At 39.1% G+C, this 25,507-nt stretch overlaps 2 protein-coding genes across 5 annotated transcripts; one reads left to right on the top strand and one right to left on the bottom strand.

The window, feature by feature from the left end:
• The first annotated feature begins 8,036 nt into the window (after nt 1-8,036).
• On the top strand, nt 8,037-14,257 carry LOC117723126 (olfactory receptor 56A3-like). Of its 3 annotated transcripts, XR_013112376.1 has the most exons (3): nt 8,037-8,163; nt 10,634-13,164; nt 13,801-14,257. XR_013112376.1 is itself a non-coding variant. In XM_076939848.1 (2 exons), the coding sequence occupies exon 2, from the start codon at nt 10,671-10,673 to the stop codon at nt 11,613-11,615; it is 945 nt and encodes a 314-aa protein (XP_076795963.1). In that variant the 5' UTR covers nt 8,037-8,163; nt 10,634-10,670; the 3' UTR covers nt 11,616-14,257. The 3 variants fall into 3 exon arrangements, 2 of the variants coding, with proteins under 2 accessions (XP_076795963.1, XP_076795964.1); XM_076939848.1 differs by having other exon boundaries at nt 10,634-14,257; XM_076939849.1 differs by having other exon boundaries at nt 8,065-8,163; nt 10,739-14,257.
• Nucleotides 14,258-15,575: 1,318 nt separating this feature from the next.
• Nucleotides 15,576-21,495, bottom strand: LOC117714335 (olfactory receptor 56A4-like). 2 transcript variants are annotated; one of them, XM_076939850.1, is made up of 3 exons: nt 21,426-21,495; nt 17,937-18,209; nt 15,576-16,710 (listed from the first exon to the last, which is right to left on the bottom strand). In XM_076939850.1, the coding sequence occupies exons 2-3, from the start codon at nt 18,183-18,185 to the stop codon at nt 16,021-16,023; spliced, it is 939 nt and encodes a 312-aa protein (XP_076795965.1). In that variant the 5' UTR covers nt 18,186-18,209; nt 21,426-21,495; the 3' UTR covers nt 15,576-16,020. The 2 variants fall into 2 exon arrangements, with proteins under 2 accessions (XP_076795965.1, XP_034366979.1); XM_034511088.3 differs by lacking the exon at nt 21,426-21,495 and having other exon boundaries at nt 17,937-18,727.
• Nucleotides 21,496-25,507: the final 4,012 nt, after the last annotated feature.

Raw genomic sequence — 25,507 nt, forward strand, 5'->3', positions numbered from 1 at the left:
TACCAACCTGACAAACAATAGTATCATTACTGTTATGCAGGTAACTCACCATTCTCTGCATTTGAGATTCACTCCACAGTAGATAATCCATACATGGCATTAAACTCACTGGAAAGCCCATGACAGGGAGGCCATAGGATAAAATGGTGACTTAACTCTGTTGTTTTAATAAACTGACATAGCACGGAATGACCTCCTAAATTACACTTAATCAAAGAAGCACTTCTTTCTAATGAACTGTGATGGAAGAAGAGACCTGAAGCTGCATATGGTCCACAGAATAAATGGCAGTTAGCTAGTACTCAGCCCTAAACAAGGTTTTTATATCATCAAAGTCAGGGAGCATTGTAGAAGAAGGTGCAGAAAAGTACAAGTATGAGCCAGAATATAGAGAGAAGGGCTTCTAAAGGACATCTGATCAACACAGAACATTGTGTTGCCAGTGCAAACACACCTCTTAACAACTACAGACAGCACACTAGATCTGCAGGAGAAGGAGCCCATCAACAGCCAGGCAAGGGTAAAGGAGAAACCTTGGGGAGCTTATCACAAACTGCTGAACTATTTACTCTGTATAAATTCAAAGAAAGGGAGAGCCATTGCCTTCATCTGTGTACCTGCTGATATACAGATCCAATGGGCAGCCCCAGCTCAGCAGTCACATAGATGGCCCTAATTAAATATGTCACACACACACAAAAAAAGTCATCAATCTGGGAAAAGGACAAGTATGGAAGAGAGGGGCTTGCTCTGTGGAAAAATAGATAAAAGAGGATTGAAAGAGTAATGCCAAATTGTCAAAGAACTACCTTAATAAAAATAATAATAATTAGTGGTGAGAAAAAAAAGCATAAAAATGATTGAAGAGAGAAAATACATATAAAAACATGGGTGCACCAACACTTTTGCGTATTTGGTAAAAACCAAAAATAGTTGAGTGTTTTCTGTAAAACTATAGGACAATATATAGGATATAATATATATATATATATATATATATATATATATATATATATATATTATCCTACTATAAGAAATAACTAAAAGAATCTCACTATTCCTTTTATTTTTATGAGAAGTGAAGTTGTTAAGCCACACTCTCCATTGGAAAGGCAAGCTCACCACTTACATCTGGATTTGGGGAGTGCTGTTACAGGTATCTATCATATAGAATGCACATATATTCCCAGGCAAGCTTTAGATACCTTCCTTTTTTTCTCTAATACAGGCTTTTCATAGAGGTTTTCTGATAAGTTTCTGATTTGTTGCCTGCTACTACCATTAACTTAATCCTAAATTACATATGCACAATTCTAACTGATGTCTAGCCTTCCAATATGATCGATTGCTCTCTCTCTTTCTCTCTCCTTATCCTCCTCCTTCCTTCCCTCCAGATCTTACAGAATTACAAATTTCTCTTCCATAGATGCATTCTTTCTGTGAATCTATACTTCTAGCCACCTCTCCTTCTTCTTCTTTTTTTAAAGTTCTCATTTATTACATTCTGACTACAGATTCCCCTCCCTTCCCAGTCTCTCCCATCCACCATCCCTCTCCAAGAGATCCACCCCCTTTACCTTCCCTCAGAAAAAAATCAGGACTCCTGGGGACATCAACTAAATGTGGCATAACAAGCTATGGTAAGACTATGCACATACGATGAGGTTTTTTTCTTTCTTTTTGTTTTCATCAGTAAGAAAGAATACAGACATGCCCTACAAGTTCAGATGACCCACACACTGGCTGCTCAATTTCTTCTGACACAAATTATCCTCATGGTCATCATGTACATTCACAAGAATATAAAAACATCCTGAGATAAATAACAAAGTCAAAGGGCAAACTTCATGATCACTTGAACTTGGTTTTCTGATGCACCGTTCCTGAAGTACTTACTAAGTTTCCTTTGGAAAGAAGATGGGACTACCCCATGGCTTGGAGACAATGTGTGGCTACTCAATTTCTCAATGGCTCTGTGATTATGACTTTCGTATCTAGATGCTTTTATTAAACTGTTATCTGTATAATAGCCATTCTCTTGAGGCAGGAAAGGCACAGGTTTCAAATATCGCTCCCATGGGGTTCTGCCTCTCCAAAGATACACAGACACATCTAATGTAAATAAATCAATAAAAGCAATAAGAAGATTTTTGCTTTAATGTCATACATAGTCTCTCTGGAGATGACTGGGTATTACATAAGCTGAAGTATACTGCTTGCAGTGGGAAGGGGTATCACTCAGGAGCAGAAATGATGCATGGTTCTAAAATTATTTTATTGTTTAATTATGTGTATGTGGAGAAGGGGAGTTTTCACAAGAGCACAGTACCCTTAGAGTCCAGAAGAGATCACTGGATTTCCTGGACCTGTACTTCCAAGGAATTAAAAACTACCTGACATGGGTGCTGGAACCAAATGAATGTTCTCAGCAAAAGCAGCATATGCCTTTAACTGATGAACCATCTGTCCAGCACCAGTCACCAGGGAAATCCACTGGAAATACTACGCTGAGACTCTATTATTCCAGTTAAAATAACCATCACCAAGAAAAAAAAAAGGAAGTGGTGGTTATGGCAACAGGTACTAGGGTCTTTTATACACTGCTCTTGGTAATATAAACTCCTCTTGCCATGAAAATCAACACAATAGTTCTTAAAAGAATTAAAATTAGAATATATGACTGACCTCTACCACTTCTAGGTCTAAGAGAGTAAGAGAAGGCACGATTCAGAAATGAGAACAGTGGTTTGCTTGGTATATAAAATGAGAAGAGCTTATTTTGAGCTAACATAGCTGAGGCAGGATTAGGACCAGACTGTTGTTAGTGTTCACATACAGACATTTGACAAGACAGAAAAATTCACTCCCTTAGTAAATTAATTTTTCATAAGTTAGGAGTCCTCTTCTCTACTCATAGCTGTAGTAGTAACTGAGTCTCACATGGAAGTGATCATCTGTAAACAGGACATGTGGTTTATGTTTAATGGAGACATGGGTGGAAAATTGGACATAGCATTACCTGAGGACCCAGCTATTCCACTCCTGGGCATATACCCAAAAGATGCTCCAACATGCAACAGGGACACATACTCCACTATGTTCATAGCAGCCTTATTTATGATAGCCAGAAGCTGGAAAGAACCCAGATGTCCTTCAACAGAGCCCTGGATACAGAAAATGTGGTACATTTACACAATGAAGTACTACTCAGCTATTAAAAACAACAAATTCATGAAATTCTTAGGCGAATGGATGGAACTAGAAAATATCATCCTGAGTTAGGTAACCCAATCACAAAAAACACACATGGTATGCACTCACTGATAAGTGGATATTATCCCAAAAGCTCAAATACCCAAGATACAACCCACAGACCACATGAAGCTCATGAAGAAGGAAGACTGAAGTGTGGGTGCTTCAGTCCTTCTTAGAAGAAGTAACAAAATACTCATGGGAGCAAATATGGAGACAAAGTGTGAGACAGAAACTGAAGTAGGAGCTGTCTGGAAACTGCTCCACCTGAGGATCCTGCCCTGTTACAGTCACCAAATCACAGGTATAGTCACCAAAGGCAGATGCTGATGCTGATGCTGATGCTGATACAAGGCAGTTCATGCTGACAAGAGCATGATATAGCTGTCTCCTTAGAGGTCTGCCAGAGCCTGACATATACAGAGACAGATGCTCACAGCTAACCATTGAACTGATCATGGAGTACCCAGTAGAGAAGTTAGACAGAAGACTGAAGGAGCTGAAGGGGTTTGTGGCCCCATGGGGAGAGCAACAATAGCAATGAACCAGGGTCTAAATCCTAGCCTGGGAGCACATAGGGAGGGACCCATGGCTTCAGCTGTATATGTAGGGGAGGATGGCCTTGTTGGGCATAGGTAGGAGAGGAAGTCCTTGGTCCTGTGAAGGATGGATGCCTCAGTGTAGGGGAATTAAAAGTGGTAATGGGAGAGTGGAATGATGGGTGGGGTCACATCCTCCTAGAAACAGGAGGAGGGGAGATGAGATGGGGGTTACTGGGTGTGGGTGAATGGGAAAAGGGGATAACATCTGAAATGTAAATAAAATATCCAATAAAAATAATAATAATAATTTTTGGCTAATATGTGATTCCCTAACTTCTCATTTCCTGATGTTGAAGACCAAGATCCACACAAAATTGTCCATAACAGCAATATTGCCTTCTTTGTATTTCAAAATATAGAACAATAATTAATATTAATAATAATAATAATAATAATAATAATAATGATAATAATAATAATAAATGGTTTGGGTGATCAGGTGCTCAACAGCTCTAATTTTTAAGGTATTGTAGCTACAAAAGTGTAACTCTTTGCCTATATTCATACTAGAACAAATCTAAATACTTTTAATGTATAGAGAGGGGTCTCTGCAAGTACCACAGCCAACAGTGTCAATCCATATGAGGTGAGAAAGAAGTCAGACTCAACTCAGTAGCCCATGGCTTCAAACTTTGCAATTCTGACAGTAGCCAGTTTATTTTAGACACATTTAAGTATATTGCAGTTTGGAGAAAGTTTCTGTAACACACTCCCTTGTGCACAGGCCACAGTTTTGCTTAGGGCACAATTACAGTGAGACTCTTCTCAAAGAGCATACCACTTCTTTCATGAAGACAGGTTCTACAGATAAACTACATGTGTCACCTTAAGAGCCTAGGGAGGATCTGGTGTGGTCTCTAGGCTATCAGTCACTTCCCATGCTGTTTATAAAAGTCTAAAGGAGCAGGTGTGTCCTGGTCCTACAGGTAGCTCCAAGATCACCTTGGCCTGTAACCATCCATGGTCCTGTTTATCAGTCAGGGAGGCCCTAGCCATTCAGATAGCACAGAGGTCACCAGGCGATTAACCCCATCCATCCCCAGCCTTCTGGACAGAAAACAGGTTATGTATCTCTTTCTTTGAAGAGACACCCCTGAGCATTCAACATTCCTGGTTTCTTTCATGCTTGTCTGTGAGCACAGGAACCTTGTGCCCTAAACATCAATGGGGAAGGCAAAGTTGTACATTTAAATACAAAGAGGAAGAGAACATAGAGACTAAAGGTCTTTCCAACAGCAACCTAAATTTCATGGACTAGGAGAAACCAGTGAGATGGCTCAGTAGGTAAAGGTGCTGGCCATGAGAGCCAAGCGACATGAATTCTGTTCCCAGAACCCACATAAAGGTGGAAGGAACAAGTTGACTCCACAGAGTTGTCTGGACATGCAAAGTGGCACAGACACACACGGGGACACGCACATACATTTTTTAAACACTTTGGAGAGCAGTTTTAATCTTTTGGACCAAGAAACTGTTTTTTGCATGTCTAAATGGAAACACTCTACTATGCATAGCTTCACAATTCATTCATAATAGAAAGAAATGCTAACAATGCCTAAAAGGACCATGTACAGTCTGACCTATTTGGTCCCTCCTCCAACCACTATCTATACCACCTCCTTCACCATTTTTTTTCATCCATAGCTTGCCATTCATTGTTCCCTGTCAATGTGTAATTTGCCCTTTGTCCACTGAGTCTTCTTAATTACAATATTTAAAGTGATATCAACTACTTTACTCCCAAGCATAAAATTATTACTAGCTAATGACCAAGTGTTGGGGGCTGACTTTTAGCAGGAGGCAGCTAGAAAGCAGCTATCAGCTTTGCAGCCATCTCGAGCCATATACCCTGACATGAGACTTTGTTTTCAGCAGCCGACAACAGCTGAAGCACACTCTGATATCCCACACATCTTGTTTTGCTGTTTAGTGCCCCCAGCTGCAAGGTGCACATAGTATCCACGCCTGCAAGGGGCAAGGTGCACGTGCTATCAATGCTATCCACACCTGCAAGGCACGTGGTATCCACACACCTTCTATAAATACCTTAGACTTCCCTTAAATGAGAGAGAGCCAATAAGAAGGAGAGACAATGAGAGAGACAATAAGAGAGAGATAAGAAGAGAAACAATAAGAGAGAGCCATGAAGTGAGACAATACAGGGAGACAATAAGAGAAAAGGGAGAAAATAAGAGTGACAATAAAGGAGAAACTGGACTTGATCACACACCCTGTCTTGTCTCCATTCTTTGAGTCTCGTGCTAGGCCCTGACCAGCGGACCTGAGCAGCAGAGAGCAGGGCCCAACAGTTTGGCCCCAAAGCATGGGGCAGAACGGTCTGCAACACAGTAGCTCCAAGTGTGGGTCAGTATGGGTCTCAACAACCAAGGATTCAAGCAATTTTATTTTTAATACCATCTATTCACCAAATAAAACCAACAGAAACCTTAGGCTTGAGGTAAGGAGATCATACATGATATTGAATCCTTTAAACCATGGTCCTTTCTCAAGGCAAGCTACATCAAATTCTGAAGAAGGGTGAGGTGGCAGTCTAATCTGCTCATAGGCTTCAGGATCCAGTCAAGAAGAAACAGAAGAGACTAAAGTCTGAAGTCCAACCATGACAATCTAACTGCATGGACTATATTATGTAATGAGTTTGAAGAGACCAGTGAAGTAAAGAAATATGAAATGTGAATAACAAATGAGAGAAGCGATAGAGGTAGATATGCTGCTTTGAAAGAGTTCCCAGGCTGATAAACAGAGAGAGGGGGAGACAGGATTGCAGGAGGAGCTCATCAATGGGGTCTCTGAGTTGAGGAGCGTACTTAAACAGTTAGAAAGATTAAAACTGCTTCATTTGATAGGCCAGACTTTAGAAGAGAAAAGAGTGTATGGAGAAACAATTTTGAAAGTCTGCAGAGAACCTACTGCCAGTGCATGTATTACATAAGGAAATTGCATGAGCTAACAGAAGATAGGGAAGTAGCCACAGATTATGGCAAGGAGTACCCAGTTCTGATAGCTATCCACTGCATTCAGAAAGGAAGACAATTCTCTGGGTACTTGGGAGGTATTCAAAGAGGCTTTCCTCAATAATAAATAAAAAGTAGTCATAGATTAAGAGTTGTTCTAGGTTTTTCATAACAAATTTAAAAAACAAAGCCCTCATTCCCCTAAAAGCAAATTACTCTCAAGTAACTTACTTGCATTTCATAATTAATCTTAGAATGCTTATAAAAATAACATTTATTATATTTGGTACCCAAAAAAGCAATGTCCCCAAAAATCAGATATGAACCGGGCAGTGGTGGCACAAGCCTTAAATCCCTGAACTTGGGAGGCAGATGGACGCTCATCTATGACTCCAGTGCTAGCCTGGTCTACAGAGCACGTTCTCAGACAGCCAGAGCTTAACAGGATAACTCTGTCTCAAAAAAAACTATAGTTTAATATAACAACTAACAAAAATTACCAGGTACAGAAATAATTAGAAAATATAACCCAAAATAGAATGCAAAAAGTAACTGGTTACTTGAAATTAGGAATGATGTTAGCTTTAGAAGAGAAGAAGCTTGAGATAATTGCTGGAATTTCATTCCATATATTCAAAATAATTAAGATACAGACAATATTTGGAAGACTTCAGGTTACCTTCCATAGGTGAGAAGTATGGTGTCTAAAATGACAAATGGAATTCAGGGCAATTCAAGCAATGAATAAAGAAAAGCATAGACTTTAATTTCATTAAATTAAGACATTTCCATTGAGTAATTGAGCAACTTGCACTAAAATCCCACTGAGGTTTTTTTTTTTTTATTTACTACTTATCTTACATTTTTTGATAAAAGTTTTATGAAAAGAGTTGTGAGGGGTTAACTTCAAGTCATGCCATTGTAGGTAGCACATACTACCTGTATTATAGACATATACAGGAAGCTCATACAAACTGAGCTTGAGGACTCCATGGAAGGCATCACGTGAATATGTGTGCCTAGTCCTGAGCACATACAGGTGTGTGTTACAAGTCCTTCACCCAGGAGATTGACTTAATCCCTGCAGGACAGACAGCCAATGTAAGAATGGATTACCAGGGCAAATTCCTTTTCAAAAGAAAGAAAATGATTTTTCTTTTTCTGCCTGTCTGCTTGTCTCTCCCAGAGGGATCTTAGGAGCTAGAAAGTAGATAAATTGAGAGCATTGCAGTGGGTAAGGTCCCTGAGGCTCTGGCTATATAACCACCCTGGCTACATAAAACCAGTCAGAACGCTATCATCCATGGATACAGAACCCATGCTTCAAGTTCTTGGTAAGTGATTCTGAGGAGAGGGCACCAAAGGGTGTCTACACACCAGGGCTTAACAGAAGATTAGAGACCTACCTGTGATTTCTTTTGCTGAGTCAGTGCTATGGGAAAGAGTAAAGATATTCTATCTGGAAAAGAAGCAAATGTGAGAAACTAGCCTCTGATCTCTCTCTGTCTCTGTCTCTCTGTCTCTCTTTGTCTCTCTTTCTTCTTTTCTTCTTCTCCTTCTTCCCCTTCCCCTTCTCCTTCTCCTTCTCTTCCTCCTTCTCCTCTTCCTCTTCTTCCTCTTCCTCCTCCTCCTTCTCCTTCTTCTTCTAGATTCCTAGTGGAATGAGGAATGGGGAAGCTAAACAGTACATGCATCATGTAGAACCCAGGTAGTTTTCAGCTATGAATACAGAAATTCAGAGGTCTAGGGGAAGAATATAATTTTAAGTGGATTATTGAGTAGGAAATAATATAGTTAGGTGTGATATCATCAGTAGGAACAAAAGCTGTGATTGGGAATTGAGAGAAAGATACTTCAGCAAGTTTTAGCAAATGTTAAAACTGCCAAAAGTGATAGCTTCAAAACTAGAAAATTATGCCAAAAAGAAGCCATGAGCCACCTCCTATTCCATACACTCAATAATGCCTGAAGTAACATCTGAACAGACTTCTCACATTTTTGTCTGAACTTCAAGAAGCCAGGGGAACCAAACAATACTGTCACTTCTTAGAACAGAGTTTCTCGTATTCTAATCCATGGTCTTGTCAGCCTAGAGAGAGGCTATGGCTGTAAGTTGTTTATTATTATTATTATTATTATTATTATTATTATTATTAATTTATTTTTTACTCTATGGTTTTAGAATTAAACTACATAGGATTTCTCACCATGCCTCAGGCTAGAACCAGAGACATTAGAAGCCAGTGTCAGCCTTACTGTTGTCACTGGCAAGCTCTAGTTGCAAACAGACTAACAGATACACCAGACATGTTCTGAGGTGCTTAACTTCTTAGGCTTCATGGGCAAATCCATATTTGTTCAGTGGAAATTCTAATAAGACACTGCAAAGAAGGTAGAGGGAAAATTGAAAGATATAAAACGATCATTTGTCATCCAGATACTTTATCTAATAATGAAAATAGTCACATTTAAGCTCTGTGCAGCACAAGGCATACTTCTTCCTTTGGCTCTTCAGTTCACACCCCTGTGGTCACGAGACCTTCTATTTGATGGGAGCCTCAAGATGTAAACTCACATTCTTCCTGTTTTCAATAAGAAAGCCTCCATTCATTTCAGGAGTACTTCATGATTCCATGAGGTGGAAGGGGTACTTGGACACAGTGAGATCATGGGGTACACTTCATATGGAATAAATGTAAATTTTCCCAAGAAATTAGTCAAAAAATGAGGAAGCAATAAATGGAAAATCTTAAAGATGAATATGGTGATAATAACAATATTTTTCATTAGATTGAAATTGTATGTGTTGTGGATAAAAGAAAAGCTAATGGGGATTAAGTCAATTGTCACAAATTATGGACATAGCAGGAACTTGACTTATACCTCAAATTTACAAGTAGAAGTTTGAAATAGAAAAAACAGGTGTAATTTATAATTCCCAAGTCACAGGGAAAGCTCTTCATTTACAAACTCATACTAGAAGATATCTTCTAAGGTTATTTAAAGCCACCCACCATTAAGCACAGTTCAGGACTAATAAAAAAAAATAGATGAGATGAGATTGAGATTGTGAGCAAGGAGTTGTGAATGGAAGAAGAACTCGTAGGGTTATAGCTATGAACATGTGATTCTTTATCTTGTTTAGCAACACCCACTGGTCTCCTAGCACTGAAGTTGCTTACTCTCCTTTGGTCCAGTGGTTAGGACTTCTAAAAGCTTGATGAGTTAAGAAATAGAGTGAAGACCAACTATTTTCTAAGGTACATCCTTACCAAATAAAAATGATTTTTTGAGACACTCACTCTTTTCAATGTAGAGCAGATAAAAATATATAATTAAAGCAAAGTAAATACAATTAAAAGGCTGGAATGCTATGTGATCTAGAGACACTGATCTGTGTCCTTTTTGTGCCAAGCTCTGTACGTTATTTTGTTACACTGTAGTAGTTATATTGGACAATAGTTTATGTGAGTATTTCAAAAATGTGGAGAAAAATATGTGTACATTTTCACCTGCACATGAAAATAATTTCCTAAGTACTTTTCTCACTTCTAGTTTCTGTAAAGATAATACTAACTCCTTCAAGGATAAAAGCAAAGGTACAGATAAATCTTGCTACTTCAGTACCTGCTTCCTCCACACTGATTAAAGTGGTAGTATCACCCCAGAAACAAGGCACCAGAGATAAGCAGATACAGTCAGTTGACTTGGATAACCTGCTAGAATTGTATATAACTAAAACCACTTCCTCTACCTTCATATACCCAGAGTCAGAACTTAATTATCTAAATCCTAATTTTACAGCTTGCTAAAAGACTGTTGTAGGACTATATGGCAAAATATGACAGCACACAGGAACGACACCATCTCTACTGGAGTTTCAGACTTCCTCCTAAATTGTTTTGTCAGGTCTCCCAGCTGGCAGCTCTGGCTTTCCCTGCCACTCAGTCTTCTCTTTCTCCTAGCCATGGGGGCTAATGCTATTCTTCTGATCACCATTCGGATGGAGGCTTCTCTGCATGAACCCATGTACTACTTCCTCAGCCTCCTATCCATGCTGGACATTGTAATCTGCCTCACTGTCATCCCTAAGGTACTGGCCATCTTCTGGTTTGATCTCAGGCCCATTGGCTTTTCTGCCTGTTTCCTCCAGATGTATATCATGAACAGCTTTCATGGTATGGAATCTTGCACATTTATGGTCATGGCCTTTGATCGCTATATAGCCATCTGTCACCCACTGAGATATCCATCTATCATCACTGACCAATTTGTAGTCAAGGCAGCCACATTCATTCTGGTCAGGAATCTCCTTTTGCCTTTGCCCATCCCCATTCTCTCAGGACGACTCCATTACTGTGGGAGAAATGTCATTGAGAACTGCATCTGTGCCAACATGTCTGTCTCTAGACTCTCTTGTAGTGATGTCACTATTAATCGTCTTTATCAGTTTGCCTGTGGCTGGACTTTGCTGGGATCAGACCTAATCCTCATCTTCCTCTCCTATACCCTCATACTGAGAGCTGTGCTGAGACTCAAGTCTGAGGGCGCTGTAGCCAAAGCTCTGAGCACATGTGGCTCTCACTTCATCCTTATCTTGTTCTTTAGCACCATCCTTTTAGTCTTTGTCCTCACACATGTAGCTAAGAGGAAGGTCTCTTCTGATGTGCCAGTCTTGCTCAATGTCCTCCACAATGTCATCCCTGCTGCCCTTAATCCCATTGTCTATGGGGTGAGAACCCAGGAGATCAAGCAAGGAATCAAGAGATTATTAAAGGGGTGGTGAACAAGACAGCTGCATCTCTGCGTTCCTAATGCATGGTGATTTATTGTATTGATAGAAAAATGGTTGAAATGCTAACTCAGAACATCCTCATGAGGAAAGTAAGTACTAACTCTAAAAAAGTATTCCTGGCTTTACCTTCCTCTAAAATACTCAATCCCCCAACAAACACACACACAAAATCCCTATCTCATACAAGTGTAATGGCACCTGCCTTTAATCCCAGCATTTAGGAGGCACAGGCAGGTGGATCTCTTAGTTCAAAGCAGGCCTGATCTACAAAGAGGATTTCCAGGACAGCAAGAGCTACACAGTGAAACCCTATCTTGAAAATACAAGTCAAAGAAAGCATCCCATATTTCTGTGACTTTTTTGCAAAAATAAATATTCTATTTTGTCTGAAGTAGGAAAATCCAAAAAGAGTAAACACTGTACGATAAAAATAACCCCCAGCTGCTCCTCCATCGATAATCTCTGCACATATATTTAATGTGACTGTAGACATCAGTGGCCTCAACTGAGGCTCATTTTCTTCAATAATGTTAATCTAATTGTACAATGAGGTTGTGAACAAAGCACAGCATATTAATGGTCAGCTCTGAATGATGGAAAGTGGCTACGGCCAGAAGCAAGTCTGCTTTGTGTATGTCCACCTGGGCCAGCATCTTCCTGCCATCTTCCTTGTGTTTTCAAGCAAAGCTTTCTTTGTCATTACCCAAAGCTCTCAAGCCAGAGCTCTTTGAAGAACTCACATGTAACCTGGTACCTTTTAATAGATCTAGGAGAAGGAGCCATCACTTCAAGCTTCCTCCTTCATGACTTAACACTACTGCTGCACTGGAAACTTCCTTTCTTGAATTTACAAATACCCTGTGACCTGTGTATAGAGTTCTGTTTATGTGTGTTGATACATCAGAAGACACTCCATAATACAACATAAATATACTACAGTCCATTTCTAGTTGCGCAAAACTTTTTTCAATCAGCTTTTTTAATTTAAAAGTCTTATTAGAGATTAGAAATACAAAGATGTATGGAAATTTCCAATTACTGAGAAAGCTAGATGATACTTAGGCAAAATACAAAACAATCCAGATCTCAGGAATATTGGAAGATTGTTAATCTGGATCCAAGGAATCTTGAGAGGTTGCTTTTCTTTCCTTCTAGAAACAAGTAGAAAAAAAAATGAGTTACTTGTACATGTAAGCAATAACTTGAAAAGGGGAAAAAAATAAAAACCCAAGCTGTTTGAGCTCCAAGCTCTCCATTCTTGTCTTTGCACAACTGCAAAGAACACATGCAGCTTAGAACAAACAAGGAGTATCATTCAGTTTCAGGATCTTTATCTGATGCATTAAAAGTTGTTTCAAAATGCATGTGTGGTCCTGAGAGTGTATAAAATGATTGAATCTCCTGAAACAGGCATCATTCACGCTGAAGACCCTCCTCCATGTTTCTTGTTTAGCATAAACATAGACAGTTCCCTTGCTGTTTCCTCAACAACAGTTGAAAGAGGCAATAGAAGCATCTCCAAATACAGATGAAAATCCAGGTGAGCCTAAAGAGTGTATATCTACATCTGTAAATGTTGCTTTTGTTTCCTCGGGTCGAGGAAAACGGTGAGAGCCACACTCAAGCTGTCTGAACACATGGCCTGGACTGAGCCTAGGACATTTCTGTCTCTGTTCTAACTATCCCTAGGCCTAGATCCAGAAGCTTCTACGCTCCATACAATCAATTCTCCAAGCTGAGTGGTTTAATCCAACTTCTCTCACTTTCTGCCTGAACTGTTCTGCTTGGCCTCATACTAACTTTGCCAATATGTTCTAATCTTCTGGCTTCTCATTCTCTGGCTCTCTCTGTCTTCACCTGTGTCTAACTTGTTTTCTGCAACTTGTCTCTATAAAACTATCCCAATCAAACTGCAATCTCTCTCTCTCTCTCTCTCTCTCTCTCTCTCTCTCTCTCTCTCCTCTTCAGTAGCTTCTCTTTCCTGTGCTGTTCTCATATGAGTTGAGTGTCTCTTATCTCTGATTCATTCTGTCACATCTTTCTCTGATTTACCACTTTGTCTGTCCCACAATTAGATGTCACATTCAAACATGGCTGTTTCCTTCTACAAACTAGCCATACCTTCATTGTTGTGGATTAGAGATGTGCACTAAGGACATGTCTGTATTCCTGCCAGGTTATACTTTAGTCCAGACTGTGTCTGCATTCCAGTCAGATCGCATAGGCTTACAAGGGCTTTGGATATGATCACTTGCCTGAGCAGCCATTTTGCTGGATTAAAACTCCTCTACAGACATCATTTATGGACCCACTTGCATCCAATGACTGATAAAGACTTTATGTTTCTGCTTGATGGAAAACTTGACTAGATATTAGTGAATTATATAACTCAGTTTCTGTTTTCTAAAAGTCTTTGTGTTGTCCTTTTTATGGTGGCCATTCTGACTAGAGTAAGAAAGAACCTAAAAAAAAATCTAATTTTGTTTAAGGTGACATGATGTTACTTTTATTGTGAGAACTTTCATTAGTATTGAGTTATAATATGTTCAATTAAGACATTGTAACTTTAATATTTGTAGAACTGAGATTTTTATCAGCAATGTAATAATAAAGAGTATATTATGTGAACATGATTTTGACCCAATTTTAGGCTCATTTATGACATGCTTAAAGAGATATAAATGCACTATTTTTCCAAGCAGATGCTAACTGTACTACCCAGTGATCCTAAAGACCACAGAAAAGTTTAATATGGATTTGATTTGATATTATACATGATGTAAACAAAATTGATCAAACATATATGGCTATACCTTATAAAGACAATCAATTAATGAGATATTTCATATCAGAAGTGACTCAGATTTGGGGAATCATACATCATAAAAAGCACATTGACAACAAATACTGTCATTGATCTGGTGAAAGAAAAGCATCATACATTGTTGGTGGGAGGGTAAACCAGCACAGATACTTTGGAAATCAGTCTGAAGATTCCACAAAAAAAATCCTAGAAATAGAACTGCCACCTGCAGCTATACTCAAAGGAACCAATAGCCTACTACATACTCATACATTCATTTTCATTACTGCTCTAGTTAGAGAGTCTAGTGTGATCCTGAAGACTACAGGAGAAAGTTCAATAGTTGTTTATTTTGATACCATATAGGATGTGAACAAATTTGACCAAAGATATACGGCTATACCTTATACAGACAATCATTTAATGATGTATTTCATACCAGGAAAAGTTACCCAGACTTGGTGAATTTTCTGATTGTAGATTTACATGCATTTTCATTTGGGGGTTAGAAAGCAGGGGTATATGATTTGGGGATTAAAATGGGACTCTCCTTGAATGAAATTGCCATTATTCATATCAGTAGTCTAGTGAGATGATTGTCTAAACACAGAATGAGTCCTCAGCATTTCTGAGACAAATACTTGTCTACTAAGAATTATATTATTAGACTCAGGAGGAAATATCTACTTATTTTATTGATTCCCTACAAATCTTGTGACTCATACTTCAATTTAAACTAACTTCCTTGATTCAGACTGTTTATCAATCACTTTTAACCTGTGTATTGAAAGAAGCCTTCCTGGTTTCCCCTGTCCTGTTCATATGCCCCATGTACTTTTCTTTTTTATATATATTTTATTTAAATTTTATTTTTAATTTCTAAAACTAGCATAAAAGGTATTTCTATTTGTATGGTACTTCTGAACAATGTGTGTTTTAGTGATTCTCCCCTTTAATCTAGCTATTATATTTTTTATTAGCTATTATATTTACATTTCAGATTTTATCCCCTCACCCCATTTCCCCCACGACCCAAGAACCTCCTATCCCTACACCTCCTGCTACTTCTATGAGGAAGTGTCCCCACCTACCCCCCCACTCCCACATCCCCTCCTTCGAATTCCCCCACACTTGGTGTTCAGCCTTCATGGAACCAAGGATCTCCTCTCCCACCTATGCCCGACAAGGCCATCCATCCCTACATATACAGATGGAGTCATGGGTCCCTCCCTATGCAATGTCCTTTTCAAAGTGTCCCTTCATCCTATAAATTATGAAGCCTAATTAGAACATAAAGATTGAAAAACACACAGAAAGTGATAAATTTATATTTAATGGCTGAATTATTGACATATCATGATCACCACAGAATGAAGAACTCCGTGTATCCCTAACGATTGATTTAACATATATTCATAGAGAAAGGTATGAGTAAACATTGTAATAATAATTCTGAAGTTGTAAGTTCTTGATAAAAGTAATGACACACACATATTTTGTCTATTGTAGTATCCATATCAAACCAAAAATAAAATATGGCCAGATTTTCACAGTTCTTTCTCAAAAGTCTTCTTCAGCTCATGCATCTGAGAACTAGTGTTTGAATAGTTTGATAATCCCCTGCTTGATTTCCTGGGTTCGTACTCCATACACAATGGGATTGAGGGCAGGTGGGATGAGATGATGCAGCACATTGAGAAGAATCGGTACCTCTGACGGTATCGTTTTTCCTGCCTTGTTTGTGAAGATAAAGACTAGCAACAGTGTATAGAAGAAAAGTATAAGGATGAGATGAGAACCGCAAGTACTCAAGGCCTTGGTGACTGCGCCTCCAGACTGCTGACACATAACAACTCTTAGGATGAAGCAGTAAGATAGCAAGATGAGCAACAGATCAGAACCTAGTAGACACCAAACACTCACAAATTGATAGAGCTTATTTAGATGAATATCCCCACAGGAAAGCTTTGCTACAGAAATATTGGCACATATGCAATTCTCCACCACATTGCTGGCACAGTAATTGAGCCTAGCAGCCAGAACTGGAGTGGGCAGTGTAGCTAGAAGATTGCGGGCTACAATAAAAATGGCTGCATTGATGACAAACTGTTCTGTGATGATGGATGGGTAGCGCAGGGGATGGCAGATAGCCACATAGCGATCATAGGCCATGACCAGAAACGTAGAGGATTCCATGGGAAGGAAGGTGTTCATGATGAACATCTGCAGGAAGCAGCCCACAAAGCTGATGGGTTTCATGTTGAACCAGAAGATAAGCAGGACCTGCCAGAAGTATCATTCTCAAAAACTCTGTGCATTCATCATCATCATACAATATCTAGCCTTAGGAAATTCTTAAGGTATATTAGTAAAACCATCCAAATCCTGAATTCACTGGGATAGCATCCCAGTTTGAAATACTTTCTATGCCCATGTTCATCTACAGCAGTGCTTCTCAACCTTCCTAAACCTGTGATCTTTTAATACAGTTCCTCATGTTGTGGTGACCCCCAATCACAAAAGTATTTTCATTGCTACTTCATAACTGTAATTTTTACTGTTATGAATTGTAATGTAAATATCTAACAAGCAGGATATCTGATATGCAACCTTTGTGAAAGGGTTGTTCAACCCCTGAGAGAGGCCATGACCCACTGGTTGAGAACCACTGATCTACAGACTCTAATTAAAAGCTTTTCTCTAAGTCTGGAAATCAAGCTTTTATTGTGAAAGCATTTACTCATATCTTATCTTCAGTTGAGGTCCTTGGTTCTTAACCAATTCCATGGGATTCATCTACCATCTAAGGATGCATGTGTCACAGGAGGATCAAAGATAGTAAGTCCAATGCTTACATTGGAACATCTCTAGTCCCTTCATACTTTGAGAAATCTTCCCTAAAATGTTTTCTTTCTAAGTATGTGACATACATATCCAATTACATTTCAGTGACTAAATTCTAGATCATGTGAACAGAGGAGTAGGAAATTACAGTCAAGGAGAGTATCTCTTGAACTGAGGAGAAATTTGGATTTTAAAATATCACTGACAGACAATAGGAAAAGAGTTATCAGTTGAGAGGTCATTAAAGCTACAAAATGTAAGCATTAGGAATGAAAGGGGAACTGTGTGTATATCAAGTTTTATATCTAATGGAGGGAGGTGCTGTAGGGGGACTAGGAGGGAAAGATAATATTGGAATGTAAAATAAATAAAGACAAATAGATGGATAGATAGATAGATAGATAGATAGATACAAACATACATACATACATACATACATACATACATACATGGATGGATGGATGGATGGATGGATGGATGGATGGATGAATGGATGAATGGATAAGGAATAAAAAGGGATACAGATTGGAGCTGAGAGAAGTATCTGGTGTAAAGGTTGAGTGACACATTGAACATCTTTTTCTTCAGGGATGAGAGAATTCACACAAAGAACAGACAACTATCTAGCTGAAGATGAAAAGTGAGTGGCTATTGGTGGGTCTGACCTTGGGGATGACAGTGAGGCAGAGGATGACATCAAGCACAGAGAGGATGGCAAGCAGATAGTACATGGGCTCATGCAGAGATGCCTCCTGATGGATGGTGAATAATAGCACAAAGTTGGCTGCAAGGGCCAAAACCAGGAGGGGAGCCAAGATGATGGATAGCCAGTGCTGTGTGTCCTGCATTCCTGGAAAGCAGATCATCAGAAACTCTGTCACCTGAATCCCTGTGTTGTTGGGAGATGATACCATGATGGCAGGTAGGGCTGAAAATAGCTGAAAAGAAACAGGCAAGAATTCAAAGGTTCCACTGTTTCATCAACAAAATTAATGTATGTCCATTTCCATTCTACTTGGACCACACAGCTTCCTGATGACATAATTTCCATTAGCACTCATAATTTCATGTGAAGATAATAACTCCTTCATATAAGTTCTCAGCCCAAATACACTTCCTTGTTTGCACTTAGGTGCAGTCACACTTAAAGAGTATGTTTTCCTTTGGGTAAATCACTCTGAACTTCATGTGTTCCATTCCTTTCCCTTAGAATGAGTCCTCTTGTCACCCAAAATTAACTCCTACCTGCCTCATTCTTACTTGTACCAAAAGCTCCACTTCTTGGAAAAGTGATTTCTTGTTTATCACTTTAAACTTGTGTCTTTTATTTTCTCCCTTGTGGTCCTAAAGTGACCAGGCATGTTGCTAATAAAATATTAATCAATCTTTGCTAGCCACACTTACATTTATTTTGTAAGATGTTTTGGGTGGAATCTCATCTTTTTATTATTTTACAGAGAAGCCAACTGGTTGAAGATAGGCATTCAATAACCCCATTGCAGATATAAAGGCCTAATTGATCATTGAAAGTACCCTATGTTTGACAAATATATTGTATTATTTATTATCGCCACATTTTTCTCTACTAAAGGATACTATAACTACTGCTTAATCCTCAGGGAAAACGTGAATGAAGCAGAAAGTAAACATATCATTTAATGGTGAAACATACTCAGAACCATGGTACAAATATACAAGCTACGACTGAAATAGAAGGGTCTTCCTTACCTGATACCTTTCATAGTGTCAGAATGTGCCATTTAGGCTGCAGCAAGGGGAGTCAATTTGAAATCTATAAACAATGATACCAACCTGACAAACAATAGTATCATTACTGTTATGCAGGATAACTCACCATTCTTTGCATTTGAGATTCACTCCACAGTAGATAATCCATACATGGCATGAAATTCATTGTAAAGCCCATGACAGGGAGGCCATAGGATAAAATAGTGACTTAATTCTGTTGTTTTAATAAACTGACATAGCACGGAATGACCTCCTAAATTACACTTAATCAAAGAAGCACTTCTTTCTAATGAACTGTGATGGAAGAAGAGACCTGAAGCTGCATATGGTCTACAGAATAAATGGCAGTTAGCTAGTACTCAGCCCTAAACAAGGTTTTTATATCATCAAAGTCAAGGAGCATTGTAGAAGAAGGTGTGGAAAAGTACAAGTATGAGCCAGAATATAGAGAGAAGGGCTTCTAAAGGACATCTTGTGGTCAACACAGAACATTGTGTTGCCAGTGCAAACACACCTCTTAACAACTACAGACAGCACACTAGATCTGGAGGAGAAGGAACCCATCAACAGCCAGGCAAGGGTAAAGGAGAAACCTTGGGGAGCTTATCACAAACTGCTGAACTATTTACTCTGTATAAATTCAAAGAAAGGGAGAGCCATTGCCTTCATCTGTGTACCTGCTGATGGCTGCTCTAAGATCCAATGGGCAGCCCCAGCTCAGCAGTCACAGATGATCCTAATTAAATATGTCACACAATAAAACCAAAAGTCATCAATCTGGGAAAAGGACAAGTATGGAGGAGAGGGGCTTGCTCTGTGGAAAGATAGATAAAAGAGAATTGAAAGAGTAATGCCAAATTGCCAAAGAACTACCTTAATAAAAATAATAATAATTAGTGGTGAGAAAAAAAAGCATAAAAATGATTGAAGAGAGAAAATACATATAAAAACATGGGTGCACCAACACTTTTGTGTAAATGGTAAGGACCAAAAATAGTTCAGTGTTTTCTGTAATAATATAGGACAATATATGGGATATAATATATATCACCTACTATGCGACATAACTAAAGGAATCTCACTATTCCTTTTATTTTTATGAGAAGTGAAGTTGTTAAGAGACTCTCTCCTCTGGAGAGGCAAGCTCACCCCTTATATCTGGATTTGGGAAATGCTATTAGCGGTATCTATCATATAGAATGCAAATATATTCCCAGGTGTGGGAAGCCATGGCAAAGCCTTACTCTTGGCAAACACTCACCCTTGGCTTTCCTATCTACTATTCTTCTTTCTGCTTACCTTCCATGATTCACTTGTCAGTTCTCAGAACTTCAAACAAGGCCTCATAGCAACCCACCTTAGTAACCCTTCCTCCTGTTCTCTAGATTTAGCCAACATCCTGCTAGATAGATGTTTTTAGAAACCCTGGTAATGGAAAGACTTTGTGAGAATAACTTAGTTAGACCCCACAGCTGCAGCTAGTTTCCTCCACTTGCAAATCCTTCTTTCCTTTCCTACCCCTCCCCATATCCTGTTTTCAGAGTATATAACCTGTGTGAACAATAAAATCTTTGTTAGCTTGATCAGACTTCTTGACTTGCTGTGCCTCCTTATTTTCTCACACATCTCAGTCCTCTCCACAAGGTCTGAGGGTCCAACTTGATTGTCCAGCTGGCCTGGAAACCCAGGTAAGCTTTAGAGATGTTCCTTTTTTCTCTAATATAGGTTTCCCATAGAGATTTTCTGATAAGTTTCTGATTTATTGCCTGCTATTCCCATTATCTTTATCCTAAGTTACATATGCCCAATTCTGACTGATCTCTTGCCTTCCAATATGATAGATCTCTCTCTTTCTCTTTTTTTTTCTTTCTCTCTCCTTCTCCTCTTCCTTCCTTCCCTCCAGCTCTTACAGAATTATAGATTTCTTTTCCATAGATATATTCTCTCTGTGAATCTATAATTCTCAGCCACCTTTTTTGTTCTTTTTTTTAAAAAGTTCTCATATATTACATTCTAACTACAGTTTCCCATTCCTTCCCAGTCTCTCCCATCCACCATCCCTCTCCCAGAGATTCACCCCCTCCATCTTTCCTCAGAAAAGTGCAGGACTCCCAAGGACATCAAGCAAACATGGCATAACAAGATACAATAAGACTATGCACATACAATGAGGTTTTTTTTCTTTCTTTTTGTTTCCATCAGTGAGAAAGAATACAGACATTTCTTATGAGTTCAGATGACCCACACCCTGGCTGCTCAATTTCTTCTGACACAAATTATCCTCATGGTCATCATGTACATTCACAAGAATATAAAAACATCCTGAGATAAATAACAAAGTCAAAGGGCAAACTTCATGATTACTTGAACTTGCTTTTCTGATGCACCGTTCCTGAAGTACTTACTAAGATTCCTTTGGAAAGAAGATGGGACTATCCCATGGCTTGGAGACAATGTGTGGCTACTCAATTTCTCAATGGCCCTGTGACTATGACTTTGGTATCTAGATGCTTTTATTAAACTGTTATCTGTGTAGTAACCATTCTCCTGAGGCTGGAAAGGCACAGGTTTCAAATATTGCTCCCATGGGGTTCTGCCTCTCTTAAGATACAGAGACATATCTAATGTAAATAAATCAATAATAGTAATAAAAAGATTTTTGCTTTAAAGTCATGCATAGTTTCTCTGGAGATTGCTGGGTATTAAATAAGCTGAAGTATACTGCTTGCAATGGGAAGGGGTATCACTCAGGAGCACAGATGATACATAATTTTCAAATTATTTTATTGTTTAATTATGTGTATGTGGAGAAGGGGAGTTTTCACAAGAGTACAGTACCCACAGAGTCCAGAAGAGATCACTGGATTCACTGGACCTGTACTTCCAAGGAGTTAAAAGCTACCCGACATGGGTGCTGAAACCAAACTGGCATTCTCAGCAACAGCAGCATGTGCCTTTAACTGATGAACCATCTGTCCAGCCCCAGCGACCACGGAAATCCATGGGAAAAACTACATTGAGAGTCTGTATTACTCCAGTTAAAATAATCATCACCAAGAAAAAAATAGGAAATGGTGGTTATGACGACAGGTACTAGAGTCTTTTATACACTGCTGTTGGTAATATAAACTCCTCTTGCCATGGAAATCGACACAATAGTTCTTAAAAGAATTAAAATTAGAATATATGACTGACCTCTACCACTTCCAGGTCTAAGAATGTAGGAGAAGGCACGATTCAGAAATGAGAACAGTGGTTTGCTTGGTATATAAAATGAGAAGAGCTTATTCTGAGCTAAGATAGCTGAGGCAGAATTAGGAACAGACTGTTGTTAGTGTTCACATACAGACATTTGACAAGATAGAAAAATTCACTCCCTTAGTAAATTAATTTTTCATAAGTTAGGAGTCCTCTTCTCTACTCATAGCTGTAGTAGTAACTGAGTCTCACATGGAAGTGATCATCTGTAAACAGGACATGTGGTTTATGTTTAATGGAGGCATGGGTGGAAAATTGGACATAGCATTACCTGAGGACCCAGCTATTCCACTCCTGGGCATATACCCAAAAGATGATCCAACATGCAACAGGGACACATGCTCCACTATGTTCATAGCAGCCTTATTTATAATAGCCAGAAGCTGGAAAGAACCCAGATGTCCTTCAACAGAGCCCTGGATACAAAAAATGTGGTACATTTACACAATGAAGTACTACTCAGCTATTGAAAACAACAAATTCATGAAACTCTTAGGCGAATGGATGGAACTAGAAAATATCATCCTGAATGTGGTAACCCAATCACAAAAGAACACACTTGGTATGCACTCACTGATAAGTGGATATTATCCCAAAAGCTCAAATACCCAAGATACAACTCACAGACCACATGAAGCTCATGAAGAAGGAAGACTGAAGTGTGGGTGCTTCGGTCCTTCTTATAAGGAGTACCAAAATACTCATGGGAGCAAATATGGAGACAAAGTGTGGGACAGGAACTGAAGACTGCTCCACATGAGGATCCTGCCCTGTTACAGCAGCCAAATTCCAGGTACAATCAACAAAGGTAGACACTGATGTGAATGCCAGGAAGTTCATGCTGACAACAGGATGATATAGCTGTCTCCTTAGAGGTCTGCTAGAGCCTGACATACAGAGACAGATGCTCACAGCTAACCATTGAACTAATCATGGAGTACCCAGTAGAGAAGTTAGACAGAAGACTGAAGGAGCTGAAGGGGTTTGTGGCCTCAGAGGGAGAGCAACAATGCCAACCAACCAGGGTCTAAACCACTAGCCTGGGAGCATATAGGGAGGGACCCATGGCTCCAGCTGTATATGTAGGGGAGGATGGCCTTGATTGGCATAGGTAGGAGAGGAAGTCCTTGGTCCTGTGAAGGCTGGATGCCTCAGTGTAGAGGAATTCGAAGGGGTAATGGGGAGTAGATTGATGGGTGGGAGCACATCCTTCTAGAAACAAGAGGAGGGGAGATAGAATGGGGGTTACTGTGTGTGGGGGAATGGGAAAAGGGGATAACATCTGAAATTTAAATAAAATATCCAATTAAAATAAAAATAATTTACGGCTAATATGTGATTCCCTAACTTCTCATTTCCTGATGTTGAAGACCAAGATCCACACAAAATTGTCCATAACAGCAATATTGCCTTCTTTGTATTTCAAAATATAGAACAATAATTAATAATAATAATAATAATAATAATAATAATAATAATAATAATAATAATAATAAAATGCTTTGGGTGATCAGGTGCTGAAGAGCTCTAATTCTTAAGGTATTGTAGCTACAAAAGCATAACTGTTTGCCTATTTTCATACTAGCACAAATCTAAATACCTTTAATGTATAGAGAGGGGTCTCTGCAAGTACCACAGCCAACAGTGTCAATCCACATGAGTTGAGAAAGAAGTCAGACTCAACTCAGTAGCCAGTGTCTTCAAACTTTGCAATTCTAACAGTAGGCAGTTTATTTTAGACACATTTAAGTATGTTGCAGTTTGGAGAAAGTTTCTGTAACACACTCCCTTGTGCACAGGCCACAGTTTTGCTTAGGGCACAATTACAGTGAGACTCTTCTCAAAGAGCATACCACTTCTTTCATGAAGACAGGTACTACAGATAAACTACATGTGTCATCTTAAGAGCCTAGGGAGGATCTGGTGTGGTCTCTAGGCTATCAATCACTTCCCATGCTGTTTATAAAAGTCTAAAGGAGCAGGTGTGTCCTGGTCCTACAGGTAGCACCAAGATCACCTTGGCCTGTAACCATCCATGGTCCTGTTTATCAGTCAGGGAGGCCCTAGCCATTCAGATAGCACAGAGGTCACCAGGCGATTAACCCCATCCATTCCCAGCCTTCTGGACAGAAAACAGGTTATGTATCTCTTTCTTTGAAGAGACACCCCTGAGCATTCAACATTCCTGGTTTCTTTCATGCTTGTCTGTGAGCACAGGAACCTTGTGCCCTAAACATCAATGGGGAAGGCAAAGTTGTACATTTAAATACAAAGAGGAAGAGAACATAGAGACTAAAGCTCTTTCCAACAGCAACCTAAATTTCATGGACTAGGAGAAACCAGTGAGATGGCTCAGTAGGTAAAGGTGCTGGCCATGAGAGCCAAGCGACATGAATTCTGTTCCCAGAACCGACATAAAAGTGGAAGGAACAAGTTGACTCCACTGAGTTTGTCTGGTATACACACATGCAAAATGTCACAGACACAGACACAGGGACATGCGCACACATTTTTTAAACACTTTGGAGAGCAGTTTTAATCTTTTAGACCAAGGAACTGTTTTTGTGCATGTCTAAATGGAAACACTTGGGTCACATGGGTTGACCATGGTAAGTTATGAATGTCCATACAATTGAGTGTAGTGGGGGAGGCAGTGTAAACATTCAAGGATTAAACATGTTCCTGACTGCTTTTCCCAGAATGACCTACATGTTAAAAAACAAAACATCTAAATATTAGACTTACAAAGATGTTAAGTTACAAATTTGTTGGTGTTTCTTGTTTAAAATGAAAGCACCTGGGGCTGCAGAGAAGACAATTGAACTGTACCTACCAATATGTTGAGGATTAAAATTTGGAGTTAGCTTATAATAATACAAGTCAATATGCTAAAATGAACAAATACCCAAGGTATTAGATATTTAAACATACTTTCATCTTGGATTAGTGCACACACACACAGGAACACATACAAATCTTTAGATTCTGTATTATCAGAAGTAAAATTACTTCTGATAAAAAAAATCAGAAACTGCAGAAATCACCACAGATGCACCCAAATACCTGTCAAATACATGTGACATCAAGGTTGAGCAGTTCACTTAGAAGAAAGCTGTGATGCGTACAATAGGATTTCTGTAGTGAGATGTCTGTTCTCTGGACGTGGGAATATTTTACTTCTCATATATGGAAGGCACTGATAATTTGAAATTTGAGAAAGTTACTAGAG

This window comes from Arvicanthis niloticus, chromosome 1, assembly GCF_011762505.2.
Source record: "Arvicanthis niloticus isolate mArvNil1 chromosome 1, mArvNil1.pat.X, whole genome shotgun sequence".
Lineage (NCBI taxonomy): Eukaryota > Metazoa > Chordata > Mammalia > Rodentia > Muridae > Arvicanthis > Arvicanthis niloticus.

Bases quoted from the DNA above. Each gene is read 5' to 3' on its own strand.
- LOC117723126 (XM_076939848.1), top strand. From the start codon at position 10,671: ATGACAGCACACAGGAACGACACCATCTCTACTGGAGTTTCAGACTTC.
- LOC117714335 (XM_076939850.1), bottom strand. From the start codon at position 18,185: ATGGTATCATCTCCCAACAACACAGGGATTCAGGTGACAGAGTTTCTG. The intron at 16,711-17,936 runs GTCAGACCCACC...TACTTCTGGCAG, and splicing joins GCCTCACTGTCATCCCCAAG to GTCCTGCTTATCTTCTGGTT.